General features: G+C 37.2%; 2 protein-coding genes across 2 annotated transcripts in view; one reads left to right on the top strand and one right to left on the bottom strand.

The window, feature by feature from the left end:
- Positions 1 to 2,504: 2,504 nt before the first annotated feature.
- The window catches only part of LOC127411332 (E3 ubiquitin-protein ligase pellino homolog 2), a 59,091-nt gene continuing 35,275 nt past the window's right edge, over positions 2,505 to 26,320 (top strand). The window contains exon 1 of the mRNA XM_051646845.1: positions 2,505 to 2,828. Coding sequence (XP_051502805.1) covers positions 2,752 to 2,828 — 77 coding nt within the window. The 5' untranslated portion in view covers positions 2,505 to 2,751. The remainder of the gene's footprint in view (positions 2,829 to 26,320) is intronic.
- The window catches only part of LOC127411315 (exocyst complex component 5-like), a 327,593-nt gene continuing 308,376 nt past the window's right edge, over positions 7,104 to 26,320 (bottom strand). The window contains exon 18 of the transcript XR_007892248.1: positions 7,104 to 7,194. The gene's annotated coding sequence lies outside the window, so the exon portion shown is untranslated. The remainder of the gene's footprint in view (positions 7,195 to 26,320) is intronic.

The following is a 26,320-nucleotide window of genomic DNA, read 5'->3' on the forward strand; positions in this document are numbered from 1 at the left end:
TGATTCCTGCAACCTGAGCCCTAGATTTGGCTGAAGTGTACAGGCATGTTGTCTGAAAGTAGTGCATAAAAACCTGATGCACATATTCCTTATTTGAATACTGATGGGTGGCTTACTGTTATGGAAGACTAGTTGTGCCACTTAAAAAAAGAAGGAATAACGTATCAATTTATTAATAAAAACTAAAAATGTAAACAAATAAATCTATTTTAAATATATAATATCAGAACTCTTAAATTAACAAATGAATAGACATTACAATTTCAATTATATTCACATTTGAAAGTGTTGTTAAATAAAATAATAAAATAATATTTAAATTATTTTAAATACAACTTTTAAATTGCATTTTTAAAAAGCATTTGCCAGTTAGTGAGAGATTAACTACTATCTCTAGCCTACTACGACTTCTAGTACAGTACTACTTACTATTACTACTCAAATCAAATCCCTTTTATTGTCGCACAACCATATACACAAGTGCAATAGTGTGTGAAATTCTTGGGTGCAGTTCCGAGCAACACAGCAGTCATGACAGTGATGAGACATATACCAATCTACAATAAACATCAGATTTACACAACACAATTTAAAATCTAATATACACATAATTACACACAATATACAAATAATAACATACAATGTACAGTATACAATACACACAATATAGAACACACATTATACAATAAAAATAGTATATATAGTATATATAAAATGTACAGTAGGTTGTATTGTACTGTATTGACATTCAGGCTGTCAGTTGATAGTCAGTTGCCAGTGTGTTGTTAAGAGAGATATAATTATGACAGTCCAGTGTGAGATAATAAGATTAATAAAGTGCAGTGCTGATGTATTTTGATCGTGGGAGATCAAGAATTCAAAAGTCTGATTGCTTGGGGGAAGAAGCTGTCATGAAGTCGGCTAGTGCGGGTCCTGATGCTACGATACCACCTGCCTGATGGTAGCAGTGAGAACAGTCCATGGCTCGTGTGGCTGGAGTCTCTGATGATCCTCCGAGCTTTTTTCACACACTGCCTGGTATATATGTCCTGGAGTGAGGGAAGCTCACCTCCGAAGATGTGTCTGGCAGTTCGCACCACCCTTTGCAGTGCTTTGCGGTTGTGGGCGGTGCTATTGCCGTACCAGGCAATGATGCAGCCAGTCAGGATGCTCTCTACAGTGCAGGTGTAGAACCGTGTGAGGATGTGGCGGTTCATTCCAAACTTCCTCAGCCATCTCAGGAAGAAGAGGTGCTGATGAGCCTTCTTCACAACGACTACAGTGTGGAAGGACCATGTGAGTTCCTCAGTGAAGTAGACACCCAGGAACTTGAAGCTGCTGACTCTCTCCACTGGTGCTCCATTGATGGTAATGGGACTGTGTTCTCTGTCTTTTCTTCTGAAGTCCACCACAAGCTCCTTGGTCTTACTGACGTTGAGGAAGAGGTTGTGCTCCTGACACCAGTGTGTCAGAGTGTGCACCTCCTCTCTGTAGGCTGTTTCATCATTGTCAGTGATCAGACCTACCACCATCGTATCATCAGCAAACTTAATGATGGCATTGGAGCTGTGTGTTGCCACACAGTCATGTGTGTACAGGGAATACAGGAGTGGGCTGAGAACACATCCCTGTGGGGCTCCAGTGTTGATTGTCAGTGATAAGATGTTACTGCCCATTCTAACCACCTGGCGTCTGCTAGACAGGAAGTCCAGAATCCAGCTGCACAGAGCCCGGAGTTTCACATAAAGCTTGGAGGGCACTATGGTGTTGAATGCTGAGCTGTAGCCTACAAACAGCATTCTCACATAAGTGTTCCTTTTTTCCAGGTGGGAGAGAGCAGTGTGTAGTGTAGATGCAATGGCATCATCAGTGGAGCGGTTGTTGCGGTAAGCAAACTGCAATGGGTCTAGAGAGAGAGGCAGCACAGAGCAGATGTAATCTCTGATTAGTCTCTCTAAGCATTTGCTGATGATGGGGGTCAGAGCAACAGGACGCCAGTTATTTAAGCAAGTGATTTTGGATTGCTTTGGTACAGGCACAATGGTGGATGTTTTAAAGCATGTGGAGACCACAGTCAAAGAGAGGGAAAAGTTGAAAATGTCCGTACTACAACAACAACTACAACAACTGCTACTAATAATAATGTAATTCACCTAAAGTGTATGCAAATAGGTAAACTGCGAAGGCACTTCAAGTTTCACTCTTTGTTTACATAATTGAAGGTGCCGCCTCAGACCGCCGTTGTGTTGGATTGATCCGTTACAGGGGGAGCGTGTTGTTGTGACGGAGATGTGAATTTTTTCAGGATCATACTTTCATGACGATTTAAGCAGACGGGAGACATATTGAAAAAATATTACAGTAGCCACTGGCCCATGTCGAAGCTAAGGGAATAGGCACGATATTATTTGAAAAATATGTCACGGTCTTCCCGGCGTGAAGTCGTTATAAGTGAATGGCACGTCCCACCCCATACTAGTACTGTTTTTCTTAGAGCGGATAGAACCAGTAAGTTATGCGCTCTTCCTATAATGAAATGTCTCCGAGAGACAAGCCTTTCATTTTAAAATCTCTGTCGGATGTAGGATTTTACAGATTTTTTTTCTTTTCAGAAAATTGCGACGCAATATTGAGAGTGGATAAACGGGTAAAATGGCAGTTGGGAGTTTCCTTTGAAGTGTTTTCCCTTTTTTGTGGCTGGACTGATCGTGTAATTGAGAGTGAGAGGTGCTGTGTTGTTTGAAAAGCCTCATGTTTTCACCGGGTCAAGAGGAGCACTGTGCGCCCACCAAAGAGCCTGTAAAGTACGGCGAACTGGTGGTTCTGGGGTGAGTCCATATGTTTCGCAATTTTCCCTAATGTGTGTCCAATATTGGCGACTTTAATTCCTCTTATTTGAGGTTTCCAAGTTGCATACTTTGATGTAGCTGTTAATACTTTCACAATAGGGCTGATAAGAAAATCTCAACCATATTTCTGAGCTCCTGTTTAGTTGCTAAACACGTTTTTAGAGAGTACAGAAATAGTTTGTTTACACACTTGATATCGGTGTGCCGCGATCGCTCCTCACAGCTCTTAAAAATTCACGCGCTCACGTTACTGCACAAATGAAACACGTGCACTCACGCAAGTCTGTTTGTGCGCACATATGGACTAGTCAGATGAACACATTTACTATATTATTATTATGCAATAAAATCTATCTAAAGCGACTGCAGTGATCGTCCGGATGGTTTGGAAACGCACTTATTGAACGTGTGCTCGTGTAAGTGGATTAATTCCAGATTCTCTCATTTTTGTCCTTTTATTCAGTTGTTGATGAGACTCGCTCATCATGCTCTTTCCTCCATCATGTGCACGGGAAGTTATAACGAGATAAAGGGCGATAGGGGGATTTGGAAGCAGCGTTCTAAAGTTATTTGACCACCTCCTCCTTTTTATGTGACTGAGCAAAAAAGGCTGCGCCTCTTTTACAATGCCCCCTCCTCACTCTGCTCGGTTGTAAATCAAAAATGTTCAGTGATCATGAGCAGTGCTTCTGAATCCTGGTTCCAGACGACCCCCAATGCTGCACATTTCTGGGTTATCTCCTTTAGCCATACTGACTCCTTTATTATATTACAGGTTCCACTTCCCACTGTCATGGAATACCCTTAATATCAGGAGTTTTACATATTGTGCTTTCCAGGTCATGTGAATTGATCTCGAATCATGAGAGAATTTCCATTTAATAATGGGAACATTTAATTGGCTAGAAATTGCCCGTTTTGACTGCAATTTCCAAGTGATTTTTCAAAATCCTTAAAGTATCATATCCCTAAACTATCCCTTAAATCAGGGTTCCCCAATTAGTTTTCATCAAGGGCCGAATTCTGTCAACAATGCAAAGTCAAGGGCCAGGCCATCGATGTAATGACAAATGTTTTTGCGCTGCTGCTATTATTAGGGGCCCAAGCACCGAAGGAACCCTATTGTATTTGTTACGATCTTCTTCTTCATTATTATTATTTAATTTTTTTTCTGCCCTAAAAGTGTCTGGGCATCAGAGACCGTAAATCGTAGAGATTACAAACTTGGCAGGATGGTTCCAAATCCCCCTCAGGCGTACAGACACACATCCGTCAGACACTAGTTGGCGCTATTGTGATGAAAACAATCAAAAATCACATTTTGGGCCATAAATCTTGGGCTGTAAGGACTAGAAACAAAATGATCTTTTCCTCTGATTACTTGCGTCATGCCGAAGAGTTTTACTCCATGCCAGAATTTTGCACCACCCCTTCGTTTTCCCGATATTTTGGATTTAAAAAAAAAATTCAAAACGAACTTGTCCAAGGCTGTTTTGCCCGATCGGAACCAAACCAGTGCAGAATGATTACTTTTCATATTGGGGCTCTGCTGAATCAAAGGAATTTTGAAATTATGATTTATCGTTAAACAGTACGCCAAAATGTTCGAAGTGGGCGTGTCCATTTTACTAAAATGGTTATAACTTTTTAACGAATTGAGATCACCAAATTTGGTACACATATGTATGGGCTCATTCTGAGGACACACACAAAATGTAGCACACCTTTGCCTCTTGGTGGCGCTATAACTAAAAAGATAAATGTGGCTCTAACTATGGAACTGTTGGTCTGATCGACTTGAAATTTTGCAAGCACTGTCTTTATCCAAGGTGCCATATGTGATTGTCTTGATCTTTAAAAACATGACACGCACAACTCACCACGTGCCCCACCGAGAGCGAGAACCACACATTATAGTGATCACGAGGAGGTTACCCCATGTAACTTTAACCTCCCTAGCAACCAGGCCAATTTGGTTGCTTAGGAGACCTGGCTGGAGTCACTCGGCATGCCCTGGATTCGAACTCGCGACTCCAGGGTGGTAGTCGGTGTCAATACTCGCTGAGCTACCCAGGCCCCAAAAAAATTCCATCTTTAAGATTTGTTATTTTGTCATTTCTATCTCGGTCCTTTTTCCCTTTTGGCCTGTTATCAAGATCAACCAGTGGTAGTCTTGCAATCGACATTAAGAGCACACCTGGCTTAAAATATTATGCGCACGTAAGCAAAGCCAACAAAACCAAACTCTGAGCACATCTGTCACTCTGAGCATGAGATGGAGTTATGTAACTGCTCTGAAAACACTGATATAATGCTAATGTAATACAGACAAGACAGAGCAGTGCTCAGACTGTTTGAAGCAAGCAGACTATTTTATATATTTAATTAAATCGCAGCCCTTTGCAGTTTAATAATCGCACAAGGTCATATTGTGATTTTGATTTTATTTCGATTAGCTGTGCAGTCCTGATGATGATTGATAAGAAAAGAGTGACTGAAGTGCTGGATGTGGACTGTATTTTAAAACATAGCCTTTTATGGTTTAGCTAGTAATCGCACAAGGCAATAATGTGATTTTCGGTCTTAATTCAATCAATTGTGCAGCATTAATGGATATTATACTGATGTCTCAGAAGTCAAAGTGTATTGGTGTCAAGCGTTTTGGATGGTTTCCCTTATGTAGCCTATAGCAAAATGCTGCTTTCACAACTGTCATGTCCGTTTATGGCAGTTTTTATACTTTTAACGTGAGAACGAGAGAATAAAAGTTAAATATTACTTTGGTCAATAATTGGCCAATAAATATCAGCAGCTAATACATCGGTGCATCCCTAGAATATTACATAACTACTGTATAAAGCAGTGATTATTTGGATTTTTTTTTTCCCCATTTAAATTGAGCTTTTATTTTGAAGTGTTTGTTTTGACTGTAGTTTCTCCCTTTCGGAAAAGCAGGATGCTACATGACCCAATGTTTTTATTAAATCGCAGTAGGTCAGGTGGTATCAGATTTTGTTATTGAAGCATTTTTATGAACACGAGTACAAGTACTTGAGCACAGTATCAGACCAGTATTCTGATACCAGTATCGGGACATCCCTAGCATTGTCTATACACATTTTTCTAGTCCGCATCCAGTTATCGCAACCAATTAAAAAGTTGTGGGAATTCATAGGGCAAAAGGTCAACCTTTAAATTAGTTTTAATATTATGCGGTCTAACTATTATAGTGGAAATGATATAACTGGTAATTTTATGGCATAGCAATATTTGTGATATTTCTGTATTAAGAAAATTAGGATTTTTATAAACAAAATGGTATATAGTTGTGCATGAATTTGTCACCCTTTATCATCACAGGTATCTGAGCGTCCAACAGACCTGACATATAAAAATCAGAACTTATCACAGCACCATCTCCACTGCTTTGATTCACTGGGGTTGCCTGACATTGCCTGCTGGCACACACAGAGCCGAGGCTGGTGCTGAAAGAGGGTATTATTGATCTGGGCACTGGCAGATCTGAGCCTCTGGTCCTCTCTCTGTTCATTGTTTACATAAGACTGACTGAGCTTTTGTGGAACACTACAAGTGTTGGTCGTCAGAGTCTGAAATTTGTGGGGAGGCGCATTTTTCTGACTTAAGTTTCTGTCAGCTCACTTAGATGGGCTTACAATCACCATCACTTAAACTCTAAGTCTGAAAGCAAAAGATGATCAACCTCAAGGATCTCAGATGTACTAATGAAGGACTCTCGGAATAGTGTAATTATAGTCAATATGATAATGATATCTAGATACCAGATTGGCCAATGTACACACAATGCAATTTAGTGATAGCGAATGAGATGTAGTCAAGATTGCTCAAACTAACCCTTTTGCACAATATGTACTCAATTCATTAAATTAAAATCCTTTGACAAGGCTGTCAGGTTTCGGAACTGATATGGGGGGAGGTAACAATTATGTTAATTAGTCTATTAAACATGGTTACAGGCTGATGTTAAAAATCTTAAAATGGCCTCTTCATTCTATATATATATATATATATATATATGTATGTATGTATGAAGTGTGTCTATTATGGATTATAAGTGATAAAGCTACAAGCAGCAATGATCGGGGCCAAGCCCCACTGGAATTCACTAAGCACTAGGGCTGCAATTAATGATTATTTTGATAATCGATTCTTACTATTATTAGAACGATTATTTGACTATTCAGCAATTATTGCAACGATTAATCATTGGCTATTAACCGATTATTCAGCTTGGGCCCTGACTTAAAAGGTTGTATTAAACGTGCTTACTAACAATAAAGAGGACACAATCATCTTTTAAAAATACCTCTAAATGACATTCATTGAATTAAAGGGGAAAAAAATATATTTTTATTAAGTTTAATTCAGTAAAGAAATTCACTGCAAAAAAAATCCTGTTGTTATCAAGTGTTTTTGTCTTGTTTTCCATTTAAGGATGTTTAGACAATTTTAAAACAAGATACATTTCATTGAGAAGCAGCATATAAGATATTTAGACTTGCTTTAAGTGAATGTATCTTAAATATGTGTATTTTTTGCCAGTGTGTGAACGGCTTGTAACGCAACTTAAAAAAATGAGCCCTTCCTGGACTTCCTAGGTTGCCTATTAAAGCCTGTAGACTGATTTTCATGTGAAGGGAGTGGGTCACTTTTGCCGGGAAAATCCAAAGGATGTGACGTTTATGCGCGCTCCCGAGAGCCTTTCCTCAGACAGTAATAGCTTTTCTTCCGCTATTCAACAGTGAGAACAAACTGCAACACTAAGTAATGTTATCTTAGAGATGGAATCCAGCAAACGTCCAGCTCTCAGCACAACACCGACTCCTACACAAACTCAGAGTAAGCCAAAACAAAAAACATTTATCTACTGAATCCCGTCTGGCTAAGCGGGAACGTGATCCTGGTCGAGCGAAAACTACAGTGAACATCGGCAGGGCATTTGATTCCTGGAGGGACCTTCGTTCGGTTTTGGGGATCAAAACCGACCCTGAATTGGTGTTGTTCTTATTGGACAGGTAAGCTTGCATAATGTCAAAGCATGTGAAATATAGTGCCATGAGGATTCATCTGTGTCATTTTAGTTAACTTGATCTTGCCTGCTGACGAATTGCAAGCTACCTTGATTCGTAAATTTCAATCTTCTCTTTATACTAAAAGTCAGGTATGCTGATTCACAGTAACTGACAGAAACAATGTTAATCTGTAATTATTCAGCAAGGTAAACTACAATAACACATGAAATTAATGCTAGACAGTGTTCAAGATAATGCAAAAAGACCCATTCATTAGTGTAACAACTTTGTTATACAGAAAATATATACATTCTATTATTATAAAACAATAGTGCATTGATATATCAAAATGACAGTTGTGATGGAATCACATCAGTACTGAATTGTCAACATATTTATACTATATATAACAGCTACCAAATTTAGCTAACAGCTATTGATAAAGCTGGCTAGCTAGCTAACGCTGACATAGGCTATCGTATAAATGCAGTCAATGTATCATGCAAAGAAAAGTGATTACTTTAAACTACAGTCTCTAGATTAGTCGGTTTATCAAAATAATTGTTTGTTGCAGCCCTAGCCCAGAGCCGCATTTCGCTATTGCGCACCGTCTCCATGTTTACATCAGCATCTACTGCTGAACGCGTTTACATACCCGTCCTCCTGCCAACGTTGGGTGGCAAATACTACCGTATACAGTATGTGTGACTATCCTTATGCTCCCTAGGCATTTACATTTAGAGAACAATACAATGACATATTGTGCTCCCGTGCTTAAAAAAAGGTTGGTCTTAAAGTCTCAAATTTAGCTTCATAAAACCTGTGGAAACCCTGCAGAGGCAAAATAATTACATTTCTAGGCCAAACGGTTCAAAAGATAAGCACAAAAGGAAGAATAATCACAAGAAAATTTACGAATATAATAGCTCCCGCAGCACCTTCGGTACTTGGCCCCTAATTGATTAGTAATGACAACTGATACATTATTAAATGAGTCCCCACTGTGTCTATATGTAAAGACATTTTTACTTCAAAGTGGACCAGACTTTATGCCGATAGTCTGTTAGTCAGTTCTTATGGATGTTTGCGAGAAGCCTATTACCTGCCCACAGGTGTGATTAAGAGCGATTAAGAATGACCGTGAAATCACCTGTCTGTGTGACTCTGGTGTGAAGGTAAAAGGATTACTGTTAAGGCCCAGGTATACTTGCGCCGACGATATGCACAGATGGTGATTGCGTCCCGAGTCCAGAAAATCTGGCAAGGGCGCGGTCAGGCCACATGGACTGGAATATGATGACATTTACATCATGCATACTGTGTCCGCAACGCGGACATGCAAAGGATAGAACTGTGCTTCCACTTGGCGTGAATGCCACACACATTCACTTCTAAAACCATTCTGTTTTTATCCTTTTCCAATGCCTGTCACATGGGCTTTATTTAAGCTTGTCAATCTATAAACAATTTGTTTTATGGTTTTGCACTTAAAGAGCTCTTTTTGCTTGATCAACCTTGACACATGTATCTTGGGTAAGCTTTGCCCTGGAAGATACTTGCTGATTCTCAGTTTGTGTTGAGACTGTTTAACACGATCTCACATGCAAATACATTACATAATACTAGGTAAACTGGGCTGTTGCTTATCATTTTAAAGATTTACCTCTTTTCTGTCTTTGAATATGGCAGAACAGGCAGGGGATCTGTGAGTGTTTCAGGCCATTTGAATGAACTGTCACGTCCCTTGTTGGGCCAGTGCTTTGTCATGAGCGCCTGCAGAATTTCATTTGAGGGCATGCACAGAAAGTAAACCCTTTTTCTCTTGGGGGTTCTGGGGGTGGGGTCCCCTGTGAGATTTTTTGCAAAAACACCACCAAAGCATTCAATTCTATTGACTTTGAGAAGTTTTTTTTTTTTTTTCTTTCTTGAGTATGTGTATGTAACATTTATGTAACTAATGGCTAAAGCATTTCTAAAAGGCGGTAACCATTCAGAACAAACACATACACGTGCTAAAAAGCAAGACAGTGCAATGAATAGAGCAAAATGCAGGTGTCTCGAGACGCATTTTTAACAGTTGAAGTTCTGTTTTAACTTCTCCTGTGAGAAATGCTTAAAAACAAAAAGCAAAACATGACGTAGTGGTCGAAGACGTCCATCTAGCGGATGTTTACATGGGGAAAACTTGAAAAACTTCGTGAGTGGATACAAAAACACATTCTTCTGTATGAACAGCCCCTTGTTCTCTCGTTGAAGTTACCTCTCTTAAAGGTAGCCTTTTGTTTCAGTTGATTGTAGGTAAATATCTACTTCATCCAGCGCTGTTTGTTCTGTGTTAAGTATCCCGATGCTGTTTTACTAAGTGAGAAACCACTCCAAATGATTCAGTGAAAATCACAAATCAATTTGGATCAGTTTGCTAGACCATTTAGCCAATTTACTGATCAGGCATCGCTAGTTATTTTTTTTTTTTTTTATACAGCCAACAGAAATATAGGTCTCATCATTGGAGCTGAAGTAATTTGAGAGAGAATGTTTTTTATGTCGAAGCTCTCGTGGTGTGCACAGTGCACACAGTTGTTTACCTTGATCATACACGTTTTTATTACTTACTACTAGTGATGCACTGATCAGGAAATTTGAGGGCGATGCTGATCAACCAATTTTATTTTATTTTTAACCCTGAGATCAGCCGATACTGATCCGATTACCGTTTTTTCTTTTAAAAGTGCCTTTTTGCTACACTTTTGCAAGTTATGTGCTGCGGTTATGTTAATGCTCAACAGTGTAAAATTACACTGAATTTACATTAATTGTGAAATGTTAACATGAATTGAAAACAGTTATGAATGTCACAGAATAAGCGCAAGGGAGGACCCAAACGTAGGAGGCAATGTCAAAAGGCTTTATTACAAAATAAAACAAAGAACAAACAAAAAAGTCTCGCAATGGAGAGAAACTACAGAAAAAAAGAACCTCAAAAACTGACAAGTCTTCAGAATTTCACTGAAACACACTGACTGGAGACCAAACAACTGACAAACAAAACAAACTGGCAAAGGACAGAACTCACTCAAATGGGACTTGATATAGGGAGAGGTAATTGGGAGAACAGGTGCAACAGATGATCAGCTGATTGGTAATGATTGTTGTCAAGGCAACTGGAGCTGGCAAACTCAACGTGGCACTTGTAAGATACAAGAGGGTGTGCGAGACAAAAACCAACACAGGCAAACATTCAGACGAGACCGACAGATAGTCAGGGGAGGCACAGTCAGGCCAGACTGTGACAGTAGTTCTGTTGTCACTATCAAATATCATTGTGACATACTGGCAACCAGTGAACCCCATGAGAGCATCATACACAGTAGAGATGTTAAAAGATGAGGGAAATGTATCCATTACAAGTTCCGAAACGCTTTAGTGAGAAATCCTTAATTTCTATGATTCGTTTGCAATCTTTGGTGTTTTGTTGTATCACAAATCACTAATTATTAAGCAACTGCCTGAAAACGCAGTGCCATTATTGAAGGTTAAACTGTTATTAGTGGTACTTTGACAAACATACTGAATATCTCTCATTTAAATCTGAGTTCTCACAAAATAGCACTTGGCTGAGTGACTGAGAGATTGAGAGCACCTCCCTATGGCTCCACACACTGTCTGACTGTCATGACTCATGTTACATCACGTATACTCAGATTTGTATTTTTCTTTTTTGTTTAATTTGTTTTTGGGTCTATGACGTGACACAAATTTTTTTTTTTTGTCCATATCTAATAAATTATAAAAAAATACATTACAAATGCAGTTAACACAAAACAATTACTTGAATACGCCGCTTCTGTGATGAACATGTTTTCAATTACTGAGTTCAAAGTCATTTGGATATTTTCTTCTGGGGCTGAAACTCAGTCATGTGGTGCAACCGTCCCGAGACCATGAAAAAAGTCTCATTAAAAGCTGAAATTCAAGTGAATCAATTTTATTTTAAAATATGATTAAAATTTGCGAAACTTTTATCCATCAAATCAAAGTCATGTGGTGCAACCTACATGTAGGTAGAAATGTTGTTGTCATGTGACAAAAATAAAACGGAGAAGATTTCTTTAGACCCACAAGACTGTGTGTGTGAAGATTTAAAAACAAAAACAAATCATAATTTTGGAATATCATTAAATATCAATATTTTAACATTTTAATGAAGAGTCACATTTGGTTCAGGTCATTTGGTGCAACCATGAGGAAACTTCTTTATATTCTTGACTTAAAAATATTTTTCACCTTGAAACATATACTTAAACTTTTTTAAATTTAATGTTGTGTACACGTATATTCAAGGTGCAAGGAAACCATTTTAATACCTTTTACTTGAGAGTTGCACCACATGACAAGTCATTAAATCTATTTTTTTTTTTAAAAACATTTATAGCATATTGTACAAACAATTTGTAAAAACATTAACTCAAAGGTTACATGTCTACGAACTGGACGCATTGTTTTAAACCAGATTTTTAAATCTTTCAAATTTTTATCAAACCTTATTTGTCAATGACCCTTTTACATCTGTTTGCAGCATCTTTGTCCTCTCCTTGTCTAACTGTACAGCAAGTAAGAGTTACTACTGTAGTGATTCTAGAAAATGGACACTTAATTCATAGACATTTTTAAAACAAATAATATGGCATATTCATCTGAATTACAGCATGTCCTCCAATGGCTGAAAAAAATGATCGGCCCTTATTCTAAATCTAGGCACAATCGGCTGATCGCCGATCACAGATTTAGATGAAGGTCGGCCGATTTAGATCCACAGCAGATCAGTTGGTGCACCCCTTCTTACTGCCGTAAACATTTAGTCTTCTGTAATGTATTGAATATCACTGACTTGATGCTCCCCCTTTTTTTTTTTTTCAAGGTCTATTAAGTACTTAAGTCATTAAATCAAATGTTTTGTTGAAAATAGTATAAATGTTTTTTGGAAATAATAAAAAAAAAAAAAACGGTACACAACGACATTTATACTTAACGTGTTTAAAACTGTACTTCTCATTTTTTAAAATCTCTAACAGCCTTTTTTTTTTTTTTTGATGATGACCCTCATTTAAAAGTACCCATGGTAATTTTATATCTGGCTCACATAAGATTTTTTCAAAATTGATTCAAAATGGTTTCTGACAGTTATCAAAGCACCGATTAGATTTAAATATAAATTTAAGCTTATTAGATGAAGTTGATTTATAAAGCAAGAAAACCATCCTGATGTTTACTACTGCTAAGTTATGTATATTATGAAATTGGAAATCAATAAAGGCACCATCAATAACACAATGGTGGAATGAGCTATTATCATATAGCCCCCTGAATTTTTTTTTTTTTTTTTACAAAGACAACCTGAGAAATTTGACACGATGAAATCCAATTTTAAATAAAGTTAATTGCGTGAACCATAAAATGGGTATGGATGGTATTAGGACTGAATGATTAACCAAAAAATCAAAATCACGATATGACCCAGTGTGGATTATTTATTTATAAAAAATTTTTTTCATTATTTAAAGCTCACTATATTTACTTTATTTGCACAGTTTCACATACCTCTATGTTTGGCTGCTACAATGTACTATACACATTTAAAATAACCCCATGAGAGTGGGTTTTTGTTGACAGCAAGGCAGATGAGAGCATTTCACTGAATTAAAAGGCTGTTGTCAACTCAACTAAAAACAACAGAAAATTCCGTTCCCTTTAGTTTTCAAAATAAAAGATTCCACCGAAATTAAGACTTGATGGTTTAACCGGACTGCATAGGAAGTAAAGAAATTAAGGAAATAAATTACTATTGAATAATAATAATAATAATAATAATAAAATACAGTGATAATGATCTATTATTATTATTATTATTATTATTGTGAACCAACCCTTTGACAAATTGGACTTTTTTTTTTTTTTTTTTTTTACAAAGCAGACAGATGCAGTGTGATTGTAATGCCCCCCCTCTGTTTCATGGTCTTATTTAGTTTGATTCTTTTTAGAGGACTTAAGTCCCTTTCTAGAACCGTATTTCTGGTCAGCAGTAAAGCATGGGCAAAAAGCATGGTTTAAAAAAAAAACACTTTTTTTTTGTTTAAATAATAGTCAAACGAGTTTCAACCCCTCCCCTCCAGCCACCTGTCAATCACATGAGCGATCACAGCAATTAGCAAACAGCATGGTGATAAGGTATATTTTATGTTGCACCCCTCCCCAAACCCTCTTCCCCATCTCCAAACTACCCTGTTTGCATGCCTGCTGGCTTGAAGTTTTACACGTTGAAGGAGGGGGGATATCGGAGAATTTTTGTTTTTGCAAGGGCAAATGGCTGTTTTTTGTTTTTTTTTTTGTTTTTTTTTTATTTTATTTTTTTTGTGCAGCCGGAGATTTCTTGGGATGTACAGTTTGAGTAAGTGTTTTTTATTAATTATGTTTGCTGTATTGTGATTCAAAAAATGTATTGGTTTTTTTGGTTTTTGTTTCTCATTCATTTGTATGGGCACTAGGGTTTCAAGGTTTCACATTATACCTCGGTTTTGAAACAGAGGGTTATCATACTGTTGAAATCTTCTCATTGACGTTATTGCATTAATACAAAGAGATTTTTTTCAGAACTTTTCTAAAATCCAAATCGGTTTAATTAAGACCGAATTGCCGATATTCACACGGCATCATATAAACATGGAGAGATAAAATAGTGAGATACTATTTGCACCCATATTTAAATACTAACAGACAGTATGGGCATCACAGCAGTGTGTTTTGTGTTTGAGTTCCACAGACCCAGTACATTAACCCCTCACCCTAAAAAATAACCTTGGTTTTACTATAGTAATCATGGTTTCACGTGGGAACGAGTGCGATCGACAGCTCCAGTCTCCAGATCAAACCCTTCTCTGCGCTCCCCGACATTCACCGTGACAAATCACTGCAATGAAATCAACCTTTTATATTCATTTTTATCTATTATTGTAAGTAGTATTAAAGTAAATGTTAAGAGTGGAAACAGGAAATCGGATGGGGGAAAAAGAGTGGGACAAAGCGCGGATTAGAACCGCCATCGCTAGGTCAACACTACACATCCACACGCTGTCTTTACACCCCACGCCACTGCTGTGACATCTATTGGTTAGTTTGTCATATATTTCTGTGGTTCCACCAGACTATTGAGTGCAAAAAGCTGCACTGTGTGGCAGATGCTATTTACACAGGGGTGCAAATAGACACTCAGTAAATTAAGTCTTTAAATTGCGTCTTCCTCATGATGCATTTGACTGTCACTCAATTTTAAAGGTGACATGCATGTGTCGCGAGCGCAGCGCATCACAAGCACATCAGAAGTGCAGCACGAGCGCACCATACAGACACGTCCGAGCCTGAACCTTTATTTCTGCTGCCAAAGTGGTTGAAGTCTGCTGTCTGGGATTACTTTCAGTATGTAATAGACCCACGAGGCACCATCAATGTTGGTGGTTACTCAGTCTGTAAAGTTTGGCCGCAAAAAAGTATCGGCTCAGACAGAAAACACTTCAAATCTTAAGCACCATCTCCGTGAGCACCATCCCACGGTATTTGCGGAGACGAATGTAAGTGAAAATACAGTACACAGGATAATAAATTATAGCCCGTTTCATAAAAACACCAGATTCAGTGTAGTTTTACCTGATTTGTAAAGACTAGGTTGGCCAAACTTATGCTTTGTTACATTCACAAATGCAGCAAATGGATTTAAGCACTTGTTCAACATTACGATGTGCCAACTGTTTGTTCTTTTGCCTAAGTGCAGCACAACAGTAGGCCAACATGTTTGATACTATTAATAATGTTTTATTTGTAAAACATAGTACTAAATAGGGTTTACAAAGTGCATGGCTTTTGGTGTGCAGGAAATTGACAGTGAAACTGTGGCAGAAAATGGACAGTATTGGACAAAATGGCAATAAATAAACCGCAAATGAATAATGTTTTCAGTAGGTATTGTTAAGAATTAAACTATCACAAATGCAACAAATTACTAGGGATGCACCGATACCACTTTCTCTTCCGATATCTGAAATCTCAGTATCGGCCGATACCAATGCGATACCAGTGTTGTTTTTTTTTTCATAATCCGTTTAGAATATCTATGCCTCACTGAGTGATGCTAATTATGTGAAGAAACGCAAACCTTTAACTACACATTATTTCAATATAAATGTACAAACCATTAAGAAAAATGTTAACTAGTCTACTGGATAATGCTGCAGCAAAATTAACAGTAATTCCAGTCTAAGTCTTCAGTAGAAAAGGCAGTTTGTTTTTTGCGCACAAAAAAATTCAACTTGTATCTGGACTAAAGGATTCAGATTTTTTTTTTTTTTTTTTTTTTATTTTTTTTCAATATAGTTGTAAGACATCAGTTCACTTTTCATTCACAGTTATTTTTTGGAACCCATTAAACTTAAATAATGATAATTTATTATTATTATTATTATTATTATTATTATTGACTTTTAGAATTTTAAATACAACAGTAATATATTTCAATCATGCACCTTTTAACTTTAAAACCCTCACGCTTTTATTTTGACATTCTGAACTCTCCAGGAAGTCCTGTATGTGTCTGTCTGTAAGCAAGTTCACAGTAGTTTAATTTGCTTCTTATTCAAATTCTGGTAAAATGCACCTCCGGTGCCATTCTTAATGCATATTATAAGTGAACCGAACTATTGAGCATCTATATCTGAGATGTTGTTCGTGAGTTGCGCTCAAATGTTGCGCAACGTGTGAAAATAGCCGCGAGTTAATGTAAACAGAGCAGTGCCATTCAATAACGTGCTGGTGCTGCATGTGCATGTTATATATTATTAAACACAGCCTTTTGTGATTCACAGAGCTATCGTACGTCTTCAATTGGCTTTGAATAAAATGCACGAGTCATATGAACTACTTCAATGGTGTTTTTATGGTTCATTTATGTCTTTTTTTTTTTTTTGAGCTTGACAGTAACGAACATGACTAACACAGTATCAGATTTGTATCAGGCTCGTCGTACCGTTACCTAATCCCTTTATAAACGTCAGTATCGGGTCGGTAACGGATCAGTGCATCCCTACAAATTACTGAATGCATACAAATGCATATCCGAAGTGTTAACCTCGGCAATAATCATTACAAATTATTACAATTAAATTTCATAAAATAACAATAACAAATATATTTGTTTTTATAATCATCTGACTACTGTACATGTTGCAGAGTTTTTTTTTTTTTTACCTGTTTGTGATTGTTTTTTTTGTTTTTTTACTTTTCTAGATGTTCTAGATCAAAAGTTAAACGATTAAAGTTGAAGAAATCCAAAATATTTCTCTGTGTGTTTATCAGACATATTCCATAACCAAATATTAAACTGCTAATAATATTTTTAATGCTCCTCAATACCGTGATACTGTAATACAGTGGTAATATTTGTGACTTATCAAACCATGAAAATGTCAAACTGTTACACCCCTAATTGTCACAACCACTCCTGTCTCATCGTAAACAAAGACCACGATGTGCTGTGTACGTTTTGTAGGCTGGTTATGTTGTAATGTTGACAGTTAGATAATTCGGTTCTCAAAACCTTTGAAAAGCTGGCTGGTATTGAGATCGCTTCTGAAGTTTTCACAGTAAGCGACTCTGACATGAGCAGCACAGTGGAAAGGGGTGCGTTTGAGTGTGTGGCTGTAAACTAAAGCCTATTGGCTCTTTTTAAAAATGGGACGAGTCGTTTGAGGTACACTACTCTAATTCCTGTTTCAGTAAATACAGCGAATCGAACACTGCTTGTTGAGGCACTTCAGTGTGACTTTAAAATTGTTGCTGAAGTATTCTATTATTATTTTTATTATTAAGTTGTTTACTTTGTTTTTTGTGTCTATTTTTGTTTGCTCCATATAATGTATCTGTAAGGGTAAAGGAAGGCTTTTTTTTTTTTTTTTTTTAATTACTGTATTGGTTTAATATGAGGGGGGTGGAGAATGGATTAAAAAAAAATCACAAATCTGCTCTCGGGCTGACATGTACACAGTAGGGAGCTGATTCTAGATCAGGACTTTACTCTGAATTCTTGTTCTTTTTGCTTCTGAAAATGTATGGGAATGATACAGTTGTGCTCAAAAGTTTGCATACCCTTGGAGAATTGGCAATATATGTACCATTTTGAAAGAAAACATGAGTGAGCAGGCAAAACACATTTCTTTTATTTCTTATGGGATTCATATTCAACTGTAGGTTATAACAGAATGGCACAATCATAAAACATGGCAACAAAGAAAACTATGAAATGACCCCTGTTCAAAAGTCTGCATACCCTTAGTTCATAATACTGTGTATTGCCCCCTTTAGCATCAATGACAGCGTGCAGTATTTTGTAATAGTTGTCTATGAGGCCCCAAATTCTTACAGGTGGTATAGCTGCCCATTCGTCTTTGCATGCCTCCAGGTCATGCAAAGTCTTTGGTCGTCTTGCATGAACCGCACGTTTGAGATCTCCCCAGAGTGGCTTGATGATATTAAGGTCAGGAGACTGTGATGGCCACTCCAGAACCTTCACCTTTTTCTGCTGTAACCACTGGAGGGTCAACTTGGCCTTGTGCTTAGGGTCATTGTCTGGTGTGAAAGTCCAAGAGCGTCCCATGCGCAGCTTTCGTGCAGAAGAATGCAAATTGTCTGCCAGTATTTTCTGATAACATGCTGCATTCATCTTGCCATCAATTTTCACAAGATTCCCCATGTCTTTAGAGCTCACACCCCCCAAAATGTCAGTGAGCCCCCACCATGCTTCACAGTGGGGATGTATTCTTTTCACTATAGGCCTTGTTGACCCCTCTCCAAACATAGCGCTTATGGTTGTGACCATAAAGCTCTATTTTGGTCTCGTCACTCCAAATTACAGTGTGCCAGAAGCTGTGAGGCGTGTCAAGGTGTTGTCGGGCATATTGTAACCGAGCTTTTTTGTGGCATTGGCGCAGTAAAGGCTTCTTTCTGGCAACTTGACCATGCAGCTCATTTTTGTTCAAGCATTGTCGTATTGTGCTCCTTGAAACAACCACACCGTCTTTTTCCAGAGCAGCCTGTATTTCTCCTGAGGTTACCTGTGGGTTTTTCTTTGTATCCCGAACAATTCTTCTGGCAGTTGTGGCTGAAATCTTTCTTGGTCTACCTGACCTTGGCTTGGTATCAAGAGATCCTTGAATTTTTCACTTCTTAATAAGTGATTGAACAGTACTGACTGGCATTTTCAAGGCTTTGGATATCTTTTTATATCCTTTTCCATCTTTATATAGTTCCATTACCTTGTTACGCAGGTCTTTTGACAGATCTTTTCTGCTCCCCATGGCTCAGTATCTAGCCTGCTCATTGCATCCACGTGAGAGCTAACAAACTCATTGACTGTTTATACACAGACACTAATTGCAATTTTAAAAGCCACAGGTGTGGGAAATTAACCTTTAATTGCCATTTAAACCTGTGTGTGTCACCTTGTGTGTCTGTAACAAGGCCAAACATTCAAGGGTATGTAAACTTTTGATCAGGGCCATTTGGGTGATTTCTGTTACCATTATTATTTAAAAAGGAGCCAAACAACTATGTGATGATAAATGGCTTCATATGATCACTATCCTTAAAAGACTTAATTTTTTTTTTTTTTTTTTTTTTTTTTTTTTTTTTTTTGCATGATCAATGCCAAAATTTCACAATTTCTGCCAGGGTATGCAAACCTTTGAGCACAACTGTATATGCCACCAGGAATTCTGGCACGAAACTACTATTAGAGCAGAACAAAAATCCTGGCAGTCCATACTAGGAGGACAGTAAGAGCTGCACATGAGGATAAAATCTTAATTGACAACATTTAATCTAAGGTGTCTAGAATGCCGTAGCCTTTAATTAGTAGTTTTAATGACCGTTGGATTGAATGAGAGGTGTGCCCATTTTATGAGGCACACCTCATGTCTATTAATCCTTAAGAGATTTACATTTTCTGATTAGACTAAAGGTTTGCATGCAACAATTGAAAGAAATCAACCTAGAAGATTTTAAATGAAACTAACTCCACGAGAACTACACATGCTGTTAAATGAGAGAACTTTCATACATGCAAACAATGTTCCTCATCGCTGATGGTTAGGCCCAGAATATGTAGACTTTCTGTGTTTTCCATTTTGTGAGGGATGGATTTAAAAATTGTAAAAATGTGCTGAACTGAGAGCACTACACTTTTATTGTCTGAAAGCTAGTTAAAATATTTAATAAACATGCAGGGGATCTGTAGGAATTTAATTTATGAATGATGGGAGTTCCAGTTCTGCGGAAATTTGCAGAGCTTCCTTTTTGTATTTCGGCAGAATGAATTTAAAGGGTTTGTTCACCCAAAAATGAAAATTCTCTTAATTTACTCACCCTCATGATATCCCAGATGTGTATGACTTTCTTTCATCTGCTGAACACAAATGACTATTTTTAGAAGAATATTTCCGCTCTGAAGGTCCATACAATGCAAATGAATGAGTGCTAAAATTTTGAAGCTCCAAAATCCACATAAGGGGAAAATAAACTCCAGTGGTTAAATACATGCCTTCTAAAGTGATATGATAGGTGTGGGTGAAAAACAAATCAATATTTAAGTCCCTTTTCCTTCACTTTCACATTCTTCTCCTGTTTTTGGTGATTTCATATTCATGCATATCTCCCCATAATGGGAAGAGAGGAGAATTTATGATAATACATTTATCATATCGCATCTGAACACATGGATTTAACCACTGGAGTCATATGCATTACTTTTATGCTCCATTTATGTGGATTTTGGAACTTTAAAATGTTGGCACCCATTCACTTGCATTTTAAATATTCTAAACTTCATTTGTGTTCTGCAGAAGAAAGAATGTCATACACATCTGGGGTGCCTGGAGGGGGTGAGTAAGTCATAGGGGTGCACTGATCGATCGGCCACCGATCGGAATTGGCCGATATTCTTCTTAAATTCGTGATCGTGCCTAGAATCAGGGCCGATCTTTTTTTGCAGCACGCAGGGAATCGCACACACTGCTACTCTAATGAATGAGCGCTTGCTCAGCCCTTGATGCGTGACAGTGTGGCCTCTGGAGGGTGAGTTGGCAATTCTAAGAATTCACGAATTTAAACTTTCAGACAAGATGTAATTCAGATGAATATGCCGGTTTGTTTTTAAAAATGTGTATGAATATTAAGCTGCACGTGTACGTGCACGTGAGTCATTAAGGTAGTATTTCTGACTCGCTGCACAGTGAGCAGGAAGAGGATAATGAGGCTGCTAATGGGTATAAAAACAACAAATAAACATGCAAATACATGATAAATGACGTGAGTCGTGACAATCAGACATGTTGAGCTATAGAGACTGAGCGATCATGATCGCTTTTAGCTTCACTCCCTTCAACATGAGTGCTCTCGGTGTCAATCAAACATGCGGCTCTCCAGGTGCTCTCAATATCACATCAGTCACTCATCTCATTCTTTGAGGATCCCAATTTAAATTAGATTAAAATTAGTCACAATACCACTAATCACAGATGAAACTGTTTAACCTTCAATAATGGCACCGCGTCTTCACGCATTTGCTTAATTCCTGATTTGTGTTACAACAAGACGCCAAAGACAGTAAACAAATGAATGATGAATGATTTCTCACTGGAGCAGTTTTAAAGTTTGTAATGGATCAATTTTTCTTATTTTTGAATGTATCTCTGTGGTGTGTGTGGTGCGCTCATGGTTTTTACTGGTTGCCAATGTCACAATGACTTCTTCTTTTGTTTTGTTTTTTTTTCTTCTCCCAATTTGGAATGCCCAATTCCCAGTGCCTTTTAAGTCCTCGTGGTTGTGTAGTGATTCGCCTCAGTCTGGGTGGCGGAGGACGAATCCCAGTTGCCTCCGCGTCTGAGATCGTCAACCTGCGCATCTTATCACGTGGCTTGTTGTTGAGTGCGTTGCCACGGAGACATAGTGAGCAACCACGCTCAATTCACTACGCGCCCCACCGAGAACGAACCACATTACAGCGACCACGAGGAGGTTACTCCATGTGACTCTACCCTCCCTAGCAACCGGGCCAATTTGGCTGCTTAGGAGACCTGGCTGGAGTCACTCAGCACACCCTGGGATTCGAACTAGTGAACTCCAGGGGTGGTAGCCAGCATATTTTACCACTGAGCTACCCAGTCCCCCTCACAATGACCTTTTGATATTGACAACAGAACTGTTAATAACTGTTTTCAATACAAATAAATGTTAGCAATTCACAATGTAATTTTGGTAAATCTTAATAAAGGTTTCATTTCTTTAACATTAGTTAATGCATTAGGTATCATGAACAAACAGCAATTATTAATCAATGTTAGTTAATAAAAATACAATTGTTCATTATTCGTTCATGTTAGTTCATAGTGCATTTAATGTTACTAATACAACTTTTGATTTTAATAATGTATATGTTGTTACTAACATTAAGTTCATTATTTCATGTTAAATACAGTAAAAAATTAAACCTTTTTGTAAAGTGTTACTGTAATTTTACTGTGTGGGGCATAAACATAACTGCAGCATATAACCTGCAAAAGTGTGGCAAAGGGCACTTAAAAAAAAAAAAAAAAAATCTGTATCGGCCAATCTTGGTGTTAAAAAAAAATAGGAGATCGTATCAGCCTCAAATTTCCTGATCGGTGCACCACTAGTGCTTAATATGCAGTTGTTTCCTCTAATTTCACATAGCTACAGATATTTTTTTTTAAGGCCAGTTTGGCCTGTAAAAGAGCAAATTAACATCTTTTTGATGAACACTTTCATTCTTGTCTGTTGCTTAAACAAAGAAAAAAATCGGCTATCAGAATCAGCCCATTTGCTTGAAAAAAAAAAAAAAAAAAAAACCCGGCAATCGGAATCAGCCATGAAAAATCATGATCCGTGCGTCCCTAGTAAATATGATAGAATTTTCATTTTTGGGTGAACTATCCCTTTAAATATGCTACAATGTGTTAAGATGAGCTGATAACACTACACTTATTGGTAGCTGAAAACAATTAAATTAGTAAAAATATTTAATATACAAACATACAAAGGATCTTTTTGAATGATGGCAATTCCAATTCTAGGAAATTCCTTCTGTAGATCCTTCTGCAGAATGGATTTAAATATGTGTTAAGCTGATTTGTCAATACAATCTTATTAGCTGAAAACAGGCAAATTACTTTATATTTAATAAACAACCTAGGTAGCTGTAGAATGTATTAATTTAACCAATTCTAGGGAAATTTGCAGATCCTTCTGTAGAGTTCTGTGGCCGCAGATTCTATGTAGACCTAATGATGTGTTATAAGGAGCCCGGTCTCATGAAATTTATGTGAGCATTGCAACGTTTTTGCAAAACTGAAATGATGTGCTTCATGTGAAATGTCTAGCGGAAGGTGCCAAAACTGAGTAAAATAAGGTTGTAATCAGACGAGGTTTTTAAGGTGAATTTTAGATGGACGTTTTTATAAGTAAAACTTACCTGTGTAACCTAAAACTGTACAATAAACCTAACCAATAGTGTCCGAAAAGATAAAAGAGTTTAACAAAACAGACATCCTTACACCTAACCGATGGTGTTTTAAGATGCAAATTCAAAAGGAAGAAAAAAGAAAACGCATGAACTGAAGCAACCACTTCATTTTGTGTCGCTTCTATGTCACTTTCACTTTCCTGCATCTTTGGCTTGATTCGATCCGCGGCCTTCAAGCCCCAAGTCCAGTGCTCTATCAGGTGAGCTACCAAGCAATCTAAAGACATAGGAATAAGTATGTAAATGTTTATGGGTCTGTAATACAAGTGTTAAAAAATTTTGTTTTTCAAATCGTGCATTAAAGCTGCAATACGTAACTTTGTGCTCTCAAGTGACATCTGTGGATGGAACTTAAAATTGCAAGCAATTTGCGGAAGAACACTTTACGTCAGTCGTGTTCTGGCACTGCTCTTCTGGCGGTTGAATCTCCCAATTTGAGCTTACCTGGACATCGACTGTGTGTGATCATGACTGGAGCCGGAGTCATAACGTGCATTTTCATGTTGATATTATGTTATACGATTAAACATTTGAAATGGAAATATTACTTGTTTTGATGAAGATAAACAACACTTTTATTTACATATTTGAATGAATTTGACACTTATAGTTTTTCTGACACTACACTCAAAGCACTTAAATAGAGAACGGGACTCTCCTCAGCCACCACCAGTAGATCTTAATATGATTATTCAAGTGTTTTATCTACTATTAATTGAATTGTACTGCAATTTTCAGTTTAAGAGGTTATAATCGTGATATAGCTGATACGAGTTTAATAGAAGACTTTATTATTTTTATACTATAACCCTAACCAAAAACCTTATATAGTGCAGCTATTATTTGTAAAATTATTTTGATAACATAACATAGCGGTGGAGAATAATAGTGGAATAATACATTTTATAAAGTCAAAACCAGCAATTGTACTCATGATTTGTGTGACAATGATTAAACCACAGTTGTTGCAGCGCCTCTAGTGTTCATTTCTCTAGTGTTTGTCTGTTTCCCTCCCAAAACCTTGTTCAATTCCCCAAACTTCCTTGGTTATGGGCCTGCTGGCTTGATTTAAATATTGTAAAATGTGTTAAGCTGATCTGTCGATACTACATTCTTATTATTCAAATTCATTACTTTTTTCTGTTGATGTATTCTTTACAATTTGAAGAAATTCATGGTTATGTTTGAGGTAGAGCGGTGTCGGTACAATCAAATATCTATATATCGCAATACTTTTTCTCAAACTATATCGATACTTCGATCCATGTATCGTGATATAGTGATATTTTCAGTGCAGTCAGTGCTTCTATGAGGTACGAAAGAGACGAACTGATTTTTCAGGATTCACGGTTTCTCTCATGGACATGCTGGACCTCTCTCACACGTTTGGATCTAGGGCCAGGCAAAAATATAGATTTTCTACTTTATTTGTATGATCCCAATGTCAATTCTTAAAATGCCAAGATCGCTCTTTCTATCTGCAATCCCCAACATTCAGATGTGCGTAAATACTTACCATTTGCTTCAAAAATTGTCTGTGATTAGCCTCTGGCTGGTAATTTTTTAGATTTCACTCACCAGTGTTTGAGTGGTGTAGTGGCATAGAAGTTCAGCACCGAGATCTTTTAATTGCATGCTGAGAGTAAAAGCTTTGACTATTTTTATGTGATGTGAGTCCAAAGACTAGATCCAAGCAAACCATTTGTTGTTTAATAATGTCTCTTTTCATATACTTTGTTCTCTACAGTCAGTTATTTATCAAAAACATCAAAATAACCCTAACCCATAATTTAATATTTTAATTTAATAATCATACTTAGCATGGCTGCTATTAAGAAGCCATTCGACCAAACAAACACTTAAATCGACAGTACTATTTGAGTACTTCTAAATAGTACAAATTAGGCATGTAAACAACAAACATGTAACAATGTACTGTATATGTGCAATATAATATATGCAATGTCAATACACCATATTTATAGAAGTAATACATGGACTATATTTAAAAAAAAATAAATAAATCTAAAATGTCACCAATGATGAAAAACTGATAAAATAAAATTTGTAAAACTGATATGTCAATAATTAAACAAGTTAGAAGGTCCCCTGTATAATGAATAACAGCATTAGCTGAAAGATAATTTCTTTCATACTGTATGCAAGCAAAATGGACATTATAACTGAAATATACCCTAATTAATTGAAATTAAAAGCGAAATCGAACCATGATATACAGGTGCATCTCAATAAATTAGAATGTCGTGGAAAAGTTCATTTATTTCAGTAATTCAACTCAAATTGTGAAACTCCTGTATTAAATAAATTCAATGCACACAGACTGAAGTAGTTTAAGTCTTTGGTTCTTTTAATTGTGATGATTTTGGCTCACATTTAACAAAAACCCACCAATTCACTATCTCAAAAAATTAGAATACATCATAAGACCAATAAAAAAAACATTTTTGGTGAATTGTTGGCCTTCTGGAAAGTATGTTCATTTACTGTAAATGTACTCAGTACTTGGTAGGGGCTCCTTTTGCTTTAATTACTGCCTCAATTCGGCGTGGCATGGAGGTGATCAGTTTGTGGCACTGCTGTGGTGGTATGGAAGCCCAGGTTTCTTTGACAGTGGCCTTCAGCTCATCTGCATTTTTTGGTCTCTTGTTTCTCATTTTCCTCTTGACAATACCCCATAGATTCTCTATGGGGTTCAGGTCTGGTGAGTTTGCTGGCCAGTCAAGCACACCAACACCATGGTCATTTAACCAACTTTTTGTGCT

Source organism: Myxocyprinus asiaticus, chromosome 20, assembly GCF_019703515.2.
Source record: "Myxocyprinus asiaticus isolate MX2 ecotype Aquarium Trade chromosome 20, UBuf_Myxa_2, whole genome shotgun sequence".
NCBI lineage: Eukaryota > Metazoa > Chordata > Actinopteri > Cypriniformes > Catostomidae > Myxocyprinus > Myxocyprinus asiaticus.